At 34.8% G+C, this 11,164-nt stretch overlaps 1 protein-coding gene across 2 annotated transcripts; it reads left to right on the top strand.

Moving 5' to 3' along the window:
- Positions 1 to 915: 915 nt before the first annotated feature.
- Positions 916 to 3,024, top strand: LOC113226093. Of its 2 annotated transcripts, none has more exons than XM_026458611.1 (3): positions 916 to 968; positions 1,830 to 1,927; positions 2,407 to 3,024. In XM_026458611.1, exons 1-3 carry the CDS (start codon positions 942 to 944, stop codon positions 2,690 to 2,692), a joined length of 411 nt encoding a protein of 136 aa, XP_026314396.1. In that variant the 5' UTR covers positions 916 to 941; the 3' UTR covers positions 2,693 to 3,024. The 2 variants fall into 2 exon arrangements, 1 of the variants encoding a protein (XP_026314396.1); XR_003310064.1 differs by lacking the exon at positions 916 to 968 and adding an exon at positions 1,563 to 1,611 and having other exon boundaries at positions 2,407 to 3,023.
- The last annotated feature ends 8,140 nt before the right edge of the window (positions 3,025 to 11,164 follow it).

Below are 11,164 nucleotides of genomic sequence, written 5' to 3'. Positions count from 1 at the left end.
CAATATATATCAATACTTGAAAATCACAGGCACATGGGACTTGTCAACTTATGTCTCAGGGTGACGGGCGCAGTGGCAGTGACCCTTAGATCTTTGGCACTGCAACTGTTATGGACAGGCGTGTAGCTTACCATCAGGCGCACGACTTGTTCATCCCGTCACTTAATAAAAAAAAATTACCGTATTAGCTCCCAAATTTTACGATTGAATATTTTCCATATAGATTGAACACTTCATTATCTCACTTCACATAATTTTTTTAGATTTTTGGAGTGATTACGTCCTGCAAAATTGTATTATTTATGTTACTTTAAAATTTCTTGCATATCGGTCGGGCAACGGCCGTGTAATCCCTTTCGTAGATTGTGCAATTAGAGTAAATACCATTAATGCTTCCCTCGCTACATTTTGACATACAACTTGATTAATTAGGATATAATAATAATTTTGAGCCGCAGCAGCTTAGTGCTGAGTGACATATATTAAAAAGCGATAATCAATTATGACGTCAAGAGATATTTCGCACATGAAACCAATATTGTCGTAACTCAAAATTGTGGAATTGAAATAACACGATTTGAAAGTTGATGACGAGATGATTATTAATCAAAGGTCGAACATAGAAAAGTTTTTTCGACGGTATGGCCGTGGGTATCATCGGGTGTGGAAAATTTTTCTATGTTCGATTTTTGTACTAAAAAATTTCAATAAAAACTAATGGAGTTTTTTTAAAATGTCATTATTGTCAATAATGATAATGACATATTTGTTTTGTGTTGTCTCGGCGATTTAATAAATTATGAAATTTAATAACGGACCGGACGGAATAAAATAAACGGACCTTGCTCAGCCATTAGCTACGGGCAGAAAATCTGACTGACAGCCTTGGTTTTCAGCAAACCCAATATCATAAAGAAGGATGGAAAGTTGCCCCAATAACGATGAAGAGCCGTTCATGGACTTTTCTAGTATAATTTTGCGTTTTAGTTTATGCCTAGTTATAAATATATTTTTGTATAGAATAGATACAAGAACACAACGCAATTGATTCAGTTCGACCATAAATTAGGTAACGTTCTTGTACATACGTTTCATTCTAAGCATGATTGAATGTTTATCTACTTATTCTATTGGTTATTTTATAGTATACACACATAAAACATTAAAGCTATAAAATACCTAATCAAATAAGCAGCTAAACAGTAATGACATAAAGCAATAAAATACAATGTGATAAAAACATTTAGACAATATTTATATGAGAGATAATGAAAGTTGCAAAGGAATGTTTTGACAAGAGACCTCTTGCCAATGTCAATGTCACATTGATATTGAATTCTTTATTATTTTTGGAAACAAACTGAAAACTTGTTGTTTTCTACTACTACGAACAGACATCTGAAGCGAAATACAGGACAATGTTATAAACATAACCTATATCAAGTTTATAACCCCAGCTTCTTTAGTCTGAACTCAATTAGCTTTTTTGATGCTTTGATAATGAATCACAAGTATTGATAGGTCTCCTTAATACACGTCTTTAAAAACACTGGGTCACAAAATACACGGTATGTCGCCATCCTTCTTTATTATATTCTAGTTTATAAACAGGTAATTAAATATTGTGTAGGAAAAATAATCACGTTATTCGCAATAAGATCCTTTCAGTATTTTTTTTTTAACTTTCATAACTATAAAGGGCACGAAACGTTAGTTCATTTGAAAAAATAAATATAGAGATAGGCTGGGGTAGTTATCCGGGCGAGTTCTGCGTGGAACAAGATGTACCACCAGTAGGATTGATTGTAAATTTATTTATTTGTTTACAGGCATTCGAAATGATGAAGAAAAATCGAGGCCTGACTGACGTGGCGACGAAAACAGCTTTGGAAAGGGTACTAGAGCCCGCTGGAAAGGGGCTAGTTAGGTAAGATTTATATTATATTATTGTAATATATTATTATTATTTAGATTTAAGGCGGGTCACCGGAGGATAAGCGGGAAAAATTGTTTTGCTACATCAAATGGTTTAGGTATTTATTTCGTAGTAAATAACGGTGTTACAAAAAATATACGATATACCTAAAGATATTGTCTAAATGAGAATAAAGATGGCAATAACGCAATTAGCAACCATTAGAATGTCATAACATTCACAAACCAGATATTTTTGGCAATTTGTTCCGTCTTTCGAAATCTATCGATAAAACTGTCAATAACGACTACATCCCCCGTAGCATGGCTACGCATGATCAAAATTGGAATAAGCGCGCGCTATTGGCTGTCTCAATCTGATCTAATTTAGAAGTGTAGCCATGCTACGGGGGCTGGACTACTTAAAATGTTATGAATCGACAATGACTTAAAAAAACAGACTGTGTTTATAATTTCCTTTTATTGTTTCAGATTTACGTTCGACCAAAGAGCGAAAATGATAACTATACCGCCTCTTCCACCAACCTATCTCAAACAAATTTACACGTCAATGACAACACCCACTCTCTCAATTTTAGCCGAAGATTCGATTCAAAATGGCGCCTTCAAAACGGCCGACTTCGTTTTCGTAGAAGATTTAAGTAGAAATTACAAAGTAAAGCGAGTTGAGGGGAATCATGATGTTCATGTTAATTATCCTGAAAGAGTGGCGCCCTTTATTATTGAATTTTTAATGAAAAATCGATTTGTAGGTTAGTTTTAGGAAATGTCATTATTTGGCGCGAATGTCATAATTTGGCGCGAAAATCAACTGTGATAGAACGTTTATACAATCCGTACTGCCTTTTTTAATATTGGTTTTCCGGCATCGGAATAAATCCGTTAAGTTGGCGTTGGTTGAATCATCAGTTGTATCTATCGATACAACTGATGATCGAGACCCTCCTTTTTTAAAAGTGTTTTGGCATTACATCATTTTGAAAATCACCGGTCAAATGTCAAAATCCATTGGCCTCTGGCGGATGTTTGTATAGTTTATTTATTTTTATTTTTATTTTACGCAGATAACCGAAATGTTCTCGAATACATAGTGTTGTATTAAATAATATAAATTTTATAGTTTTAATAAAGAAAATTTGTTTTGAAAGTTTCTCTTATTACGTTACCAATTTACCAATACAATTGCGTTTGGTTTGCGCATATGTATCAGTGTTTTTTATGATACCAAGATAACCAAGGTATTCATAGCCGTTGCTTTAAATTGCAAAGATCTGAGAGGCAGTGTCACGACCCATAACAAGCACTGCTTAGTTAAGACTTCAGTCTCCCGCAATACCTACATTATTCTAATCATAGCAGCGATGCGCGACTTTGAATGTTACTAATAATAATCATTCGAATGGGCAAATCATTCGTCTAAGTCGAATCCAAGCACAATCATTCGACTCGAGTCTAATGATTGACTACCGAATGCCCATTCGGTCGGGTGCACGAGTCGAATGATTATTATATCGGAACACCTCATTCATCATGTCCATACCACAAAATACCCCTGTCGTCGTCACATTTACAGTGTTTATCATATATCAGAGAGGGATAGATGATCACGAGCAGAAATGCTCTATGGAATCTATAGATTAGTACTGCTAATTAGTAATAAATGATTCATTCAAATCATTCGAATAAGAATATTAGTAGGTTACTAATTTGACATTCGAATGACAGGATTAGCGATTACTAATGAGTCGAATATCGAAATCATTCACAATCGCGCATCGCTAAAGCATAGTAATAACACGCATAGTGTCTTTTTTTAGCTGGAGTAAAATGACAATTTATTGAGCAAAAGTGTTGCCCGCTTGCGAGCAGCTGGTGATTGCAGGCGATAAATATTATGAAATAAATAGGCGAACTTGTTTCATTTGAATCATCATCGGCCCATTATTCGACCAACTGCTTGGCACAGGTTCATTTGAATTAATTTTTGAAAATTCACACATACACTAAATACAAATAGGCGACACATTTTAAAGCTTTTCATTTGAATTTAATAAACATAATCAAATCCGCCTTCCTGGTTATTAAAATGTGTATGACTAAAAAAATTTTTTAAATTTTATTGAACAAAATAGGATATTCAAATATACATAGTATAGTCAAAGTATAGTTTAGTCATAAATAACAATTAAGAAATTACAAATTACAATTTAGTGCTCCGCCGTCCACTAACTAAAACGTGGCGAAGTGACAAATGGTCAAATATCTGTTTCAAATAGAAAAGGATTCAGACAAAATTATCTTTTAAAAACAGTTAAAATAAGTTAACTTGTCCAACTTCTAAAATATCCATAAACAATTTCAGAATTCTAAAACTGGATTATGGTTTTTTTATGACATCTCAAAAAAATATTTTGTCTAGCCGCGTTTTAATTAACGGACGGCAGTGCTGTCTATCACACTCGTGACTAAAAATCGATTTGGATATTATAAATACACCCACTGTCAAAATAAGAACAAAGAATACGATAACGCAATTAGTAATCATTAGAACGTAATATTCATAATTCAGATAAATTAGATATGGCAAAATTTTACCTACTTTCACAATCTATCGATAAAACTTTCGACAACAACTACATGACTATTTAAAACTTCCCGAAAACTGGAAACCCTGCAAATGTCAGTTTGCTTCGTCTTCAAAAAATACTAATAATATGTATCTTTACTGTAATTTTCCTTTGTTTTGTATTAAGGGATGGTATGGCAGTGGGATGTTAAAATGGATGGTGACAATGGTCGCATTTTACGTGGACTACCTTTAACAGACTAGTTGGTGCCCGCGACTTCTCTGCGTCAATAAATAGATACTTCGAGTAGTCGACTGTAGTGTACTAATTTTCAGAGTTTTATTGGTTCTCAATACAAACTTTCGTCCACAATTTCATCCCCCTTAACATTAATTTTTGTAACAAAAGTAGCCAATGTCCTTGTGATAGGTCCCATCTATCTCTATACCAAAATTCAATAAAATAACATAATAGATTCTTCTTTTGCAAACTGGTATGTGTCCATGACATTATCGCAACTGGCATTTCAAAAATTAAAAAACAAAACTGTTCAAAAAAAGAACGAAACGGTCCGTCACTGTCAAAATGTAAAAGTACATTTTAATCGCGAAAAAAATCCTAAATTTTAAAAAATTATTTTATTAAACACGTCGTCTTGTTGAGTTTCTTAATGTGCGACACATGTCGTCTTGTTCAGGGTTTTGAAAATTTTTAATAACGCTGCAAAAGGCACAAAGCGAATGTCTTGATTTTAGCATCCGGTACAATAATCTACTTAGTAAGTACTTAATTTTCATTGTAATTTTAACCGACTTCAAAAAAGGAGGAAGTTCTCAATTTGACTGTATTTTTGTGTTTGTTATGCGATTACTTTGGCATTTGTGATCCCATGTTGATGATTATTTTTTGTTGGAAAGAGTGTACCTCAGTATTGGTCCCATATTTGAAGAAAATGTTCCACCTCTAGGGGTGGCAAACCAGCGGATGAATCCGATTTCGCGCACTTTCTGTTAACCGATTGCAATAAAACTTGGCAAAGAGAAGTAATTCCATGAACTTTTGAGGTCGGTTTTTTTTATAAAAATTGTTTAATAAATTATAGGCAGACTAGCTTCAATTGCTACTGCATTGAGCCAAGTTTTTTTTATTTTTTTTTATTAAGGCTTTGGCAAAGCCATCAGCCTAAACATGAAGTTTAATTATGTTTCTGTAAATATGGCCGCCACAAAGAGGATAGGCAATTTGAGGCGGCGTGCTTGGATTGACTCGGGATTCCTTAAAACGAGCCGATTCGGGGATTTTCGATTAAGGTACAATAGCACTATCCTATTCCACTTTAAACTAGATTTGGCAAAATAATTGAAAGTAAAAATAAAAACGACACTTTTCCCTCCAAAAGGTCCAGAGCGAATTGTTGAGCCAAGTTTCGAAAAAAAAAAACAATTACGTAAGTATGTTTTCTTTGATACTATCTATAAGTAACTAATTGTGCCCAGAGTATTGTATAGTTTTATGTGGATTTACCTATACAGGATGCATAAAAAGTGTAGTCCTGTTTTAATGAATAAATGATATTTATATATGCCAAAATATGCTCTATAATAAATTGGTACCATCGAGTATATAACCAGAAATAGAGACGAAATAAGGGCCATATATAACACATTAGCGATACAGCTCTTATAAATATCAACTCCCGTTTGCATTATAGACAGGCCAATACTGACCTGTGTGTACGTCTCCGTATTTTCCAAAAAATATTATGTATTTATTGTAATAAAGATAATATCTCTAACAATGCCGTGCTGTTCTATTCGGTGGTGTGGGACTGGAACAAACGGAATCACATTTCATCGGTAATTAAATATTAAATATGTAATTTTGCAATTTTCGTCCATTATAGCAAAGCTCAAGTTATCTGGTCGATTTGAAGTGAAACAGTTGACGTCACCCGTCAATTGTTTCGAACTCGGAAGAACCAATCGGAGCGCAGTTCTCACTGTAATGACATTGCAGAATAGTTTTCAAACAAATTATAAGACATATAGTCTCTATTTCTGGTTATATACTCGATGGTTGGTACACATAGTAAGATAGCTTTCATGCTTTACTAGATGGCATGCAATATTGTAGTGAAGTTTGTGTCCATCGTTTTGCGCATATAATGTTGTCTGTATTAGTCTGTCTTTTTTGAAGATGGAGTAAAATGACATTTGCAGGGTTGCCAGTTTTTGTACAATTTTGAATAGATGCCAACAGTTTTATCGATAGATTGCAGTGGCGAGGCGTGAAAATTTTCCTTGGTAAAGCCGAAGCTTCAACTTTTTGAAAAAACACTAAAAAAAATGTAATAACGGCAAGCGGGTATCAAATTCAAATGAAAACACTTTAAAATATGTTTCCTATTTGAATTTTTTATACACCTACCTACTGCTAAATTTTGTGTATGTATGTATGGGCTTTTAAAAATTAACAACGCAAATGAACCTGCGCCCAGCAGTTGGAGGAATAATGGGCCGATGAAGATTCAAATGAAACAAGTTCGGCTATTTATTTGATAAGCGTGACCAATATGCAGTCGATAGGCCATATTACATTTCGCCGCAATTATTAGCTATTTTTATGACTTGTGATGAAAGCATTTTTGACATTGGAAGAATGGCATAAGTGTAGTTACGTTGAACATGTTTATTGCATCGACAATATTAGTCGACAAAATTACAAGAATTGGAGAGGATGTGGGTAATATATTTTTTTTTCATTTCATTTCACATTTCACTCATTTCATTCACTCTTCCATGAGGGGTGCGAAAGTGTCTTTAGGTATATCAAGTGTATGATTATACTATATGAATATGATTGTTTTGAATTTGCGTTTAACTGTCAAATTACAGGCGCTGGAGCAATGGATAGTATTTTCGACGTATTATGGGATTTCATCAAAGTAAGACAACTTAATTTTGCGGTAAGTTCGTACACATCGTCGGCATTTGAAAGAAAGGACGAAAGTGCGATTTTGGAAAAAATTTCAGTTTTACTGCGCTACAGTAATTACGTCCTGTTTTTTTATAACTTAATTAAAACCAAAAATGAATTTTAAAATAGGCGTAAATATTTTATAATAGTCGTTAAAATCTAAAACATGCTCCCTTGAAAAAATATTTTTCGCCGTTTCTACAAAACACAAACGATATATAAAACAGTTTAAATTTAGTCATACGAGTATATAGATAGATAAATAAAATCTTTATTAGTCGGGTAATAAAAATACACATGAGACACCCTACATTATGGAATGTTTAGAAAATAAACAGTAAAAAAGAAAGAGGCTGGGATCCGTTGAATTTCCAGCGCGCTGGCTGGATCCTTCTTAACAGACCAGACTAGCTTTCGGTAGTCTCCTTTTCTTCAATAAAACTCCTTATAAACGTAAATCTTCTGGTATATTGAAAAAGAAAGTGCACACATTTCCATAAAACCGTGTTTGTGTCCATCTAACTTATCGAACAACCAAAATAAGATAATCGAATATGACTAAATGCCATTACAATTACGAAAGACGAATTACAATGAATCTCACTTATATTTGTACCGATACGGTGTCTCCCATACCGTACCGGCCTTGTCATTCACCGCGGACGCCGCTCGGCCAATCAGAGCTCCTGAATTACTCATCATTCTCGCAATGCTACTCATATTGCTCTCACCTACCAGGCGCGTACGGCCGTCCGTAACACGCATTGATGACGAAATGGGTATGTCTGTACTAAAGATAACGTTCATACTTTAGATAAATGAATTCCCTTAATTCCAAATAATGCATTATCCCAAACCTGCCGGCATAACCTTCTTTCCTGCAGAGTCCTTTGCCCTAATGCCAAATTCGTTTAACAGGTCGCAGCAACCTTAACCCTGGGCTACCTAGCATTTCAATATTGGCGAGTCCTGTTCCAAAAACCGGAGGAAGACGTCATGCACTCTAGGATACTCTCCAGGTTGGTCTTTTAAACTTGACGTATTGAATTGAATAATAATAATAACGCACACACTCAACATAGCCCCGTGCTAAGGAAACCCTGTGTCGCCGTGGATTCACACATAGACAAACACAAATTACACCCAAACTCACGAGATAAATAAATGTAGGCCATACAAATATATAATACTTCTGCGTGGCAGTGGTAACCGTTCGGCCACGGAGGCTGATGGCGAGTGTTCATTGGAGGTGTAAGAATCCGCGTTATATAATGACGGCAGGATTTATATTGAATTATAAATAAAAAAAATGTATTGTAAATATAAAATGCACTGAAAATGCCAAAATGAAAAACAATTGTGATTAAACAAAAGAAACAAAAATAAATAAATTGCAAAGGAATAAAGACGTATTTAACAAAAAAGAAATTGTATGTCGTTGACAGGAGGTACCGATCTATTGATTAATTTTTTGTTTTTAAAAGGGTGAGGCAGTATTTCTTTATTATTATAGTTATATTAATTTATAAAAATGTTGTCGAGACGCCGCGCCCTCGGGCATCGTGCTCAGGAGACTGGCAACTTTACCGCGAAATAGTAATGTGAGCATTAGACATTGCGTTCCGGTTTAGAAGGGTATGAGTGTTGGTGCAATTATAGATACACGGGACTTGTCAACTTATCTTCGGCCTCGGAAGCAGTTTTATTGTGTGATACTTTAACCGATATAAAAAAGGAGGAGGTTCTCAAGTCGTCAGTATTTTTTTAGTGGGAAGAAGCTGCTGCGCTTCTACCAAGAGTTTACTTACCGCTAAATATTGTCAAAAATGAACGTAAAGTATACCTATTTCACGATTTTGTATCGAAATCACAGAAAAAAATACAAGCAAATTTGGAACCTCCTTCTTTTTTAACCGTCTTCAGTTCGACTGTATTTTTTTGTGTGTGTATATGTTACGCGTTACGCATTTGTGAACCCATTTTGATGATTCTATTTTGTTGGAAAGAGGGTTCCTCATTACTGGCCCCATTTAAATTTGGAGAAAATATTCCACCTCTCAGAGTTCTGCCTCACCGGGACGCCATGGCGACGTCGCCGCCAAAAAGCCTTATAATTTATATTGAAATGTATGTCGGTAGTGGTTACGCATCCAAATTGGCGACGTGGCCAGTCCATCGCCAAGTGAGTTAGCGGCCATACATTTTAAAATGAATTATTTGGCTACGTAGCCGGCGACGTCGCCGTGGCGTCCCAAATGTGGCGTGGCAAACTTGCGGATGAATCCGGTGTCACGCACTTTTCGGTAACGGATTTCAATAAAACTTGACAATTAGATGTAATTCCAATAAAAAAAGCCAAAAGCAAACTTTTGAGGTCGGGGGAAACGTTCGAGGTCGGTTTGATAAAAAAAGTTATAATACAGATCTAAAACGTATTGGATAGTACAACGAAAACTTGAAAGTTTATTTTTGGCAAATTTATTAAGTTTTGTAAAACAATTTTGGAATAAAAGTTGTACCCCAGTATTATTTAGATCCGACTCGATCTGAAATACTTTTTTATTTTTATTTTTTAATATTATTTAAGGCTCATCAATAGACAAGTAATAAACCGAAATTGATACACATACAGACTTAATACGCATGTACAAGTACAATAAAAAAACAATAACAGGAATAACAAACAAAAACATTTTATATTAAGTCATTTTATCACTACTTGTTAAAATAATGCTTCTCTTACCCTTACCAATCGAGTATGTACCCAGAAATAGAGACAAAATGTCATTTAATTTGTTTGAAAACTATTCTGCCATATCATTTCTGTAACAACCTTGCTCCGATTGGCCAGCCCGAATTCGAAACAATTGATGGGTGTCGTCACTGTGTGTCGTCAATTGTTTCACTTCAAATCGACCAGTTATGCTATAATGGACGAAAATTGAAAAATTACATAATTTAATATTTACCTAATTAAATTTTCGCCTAAAGAAACCATTTCTATGGGAGTTTGTCCTACTAAGTTTACAACAAAAAATGGCTTTAGAGCGCAAGGTGACGCGAGAGGGAATTTTATTTCCAATTGTGTTGCTTCAGGTCGCGTTCAAGATCCAGAGCAAGATCTCACCACCATGACGGCAATTATTCTCGCAGCGGTCGGCGATACGGTCGGTGTCCCGATTGTAGCCATTGTAACTATAGTGGCCCCGACGCTGCTTTGGCCAAGTAACAAGGCCAATTTGTCTATGCACCACTAACAAATCTGTGACTCAATAATAATTACCCACCGTCTTTAGTCAAAAATAATTGTGACACTACGTGTTCTCTATTTTTTTTTACCACGGTAACTGTAATTTTGTCTTTATTTATTTAATAAATTTATTAAATTAATCTAACAATCATATGGTTGTTTTCTTTCTAAATTTAGTTTAAATTGCTGGATAAGAATGGAAGCGATTTTTGTAACTATAGCATACTCAACGAACAAAATTGTCGCAATTTATCGCGTTGCGCGATATGACCCTAAGCTGACCAATCAGGAGCTGTCATCGCTGCTATTAGCTATTCGTTGTGCGATATGACCTTGAGTTGACCAATCAGGTTAAGTTGCGGCAATATATACAAATCAATATTATATATCAATCCAAACTTCGATTTTGAGCATTAAGTACCAATACTATACAATA

Source organism: Hyposmocoma kahamanoa, unplaced genomic scaffold (genome assembly GCF_003589595.1).
Source record: "Hyposmocoma kahamanoa isolate Upper Pololo Valley unplaced genomic scaffold, ASM358959v1 181, whole genome shotgun sequence".
In the NCBI taxonomy this organism is placed as follows: Eukaryota; Metazoa; Arthropoda; class Insecta; order Lepidoptera; family Cosmopterigidae; genus Hyposmocoma; species Hyposmocoma kahamanoa.
The sequence above is the reverse complement of the archived record's forward strand: the minus strand, read 5'-3'. Positions and strand labels throughout refer to the sequence as shown.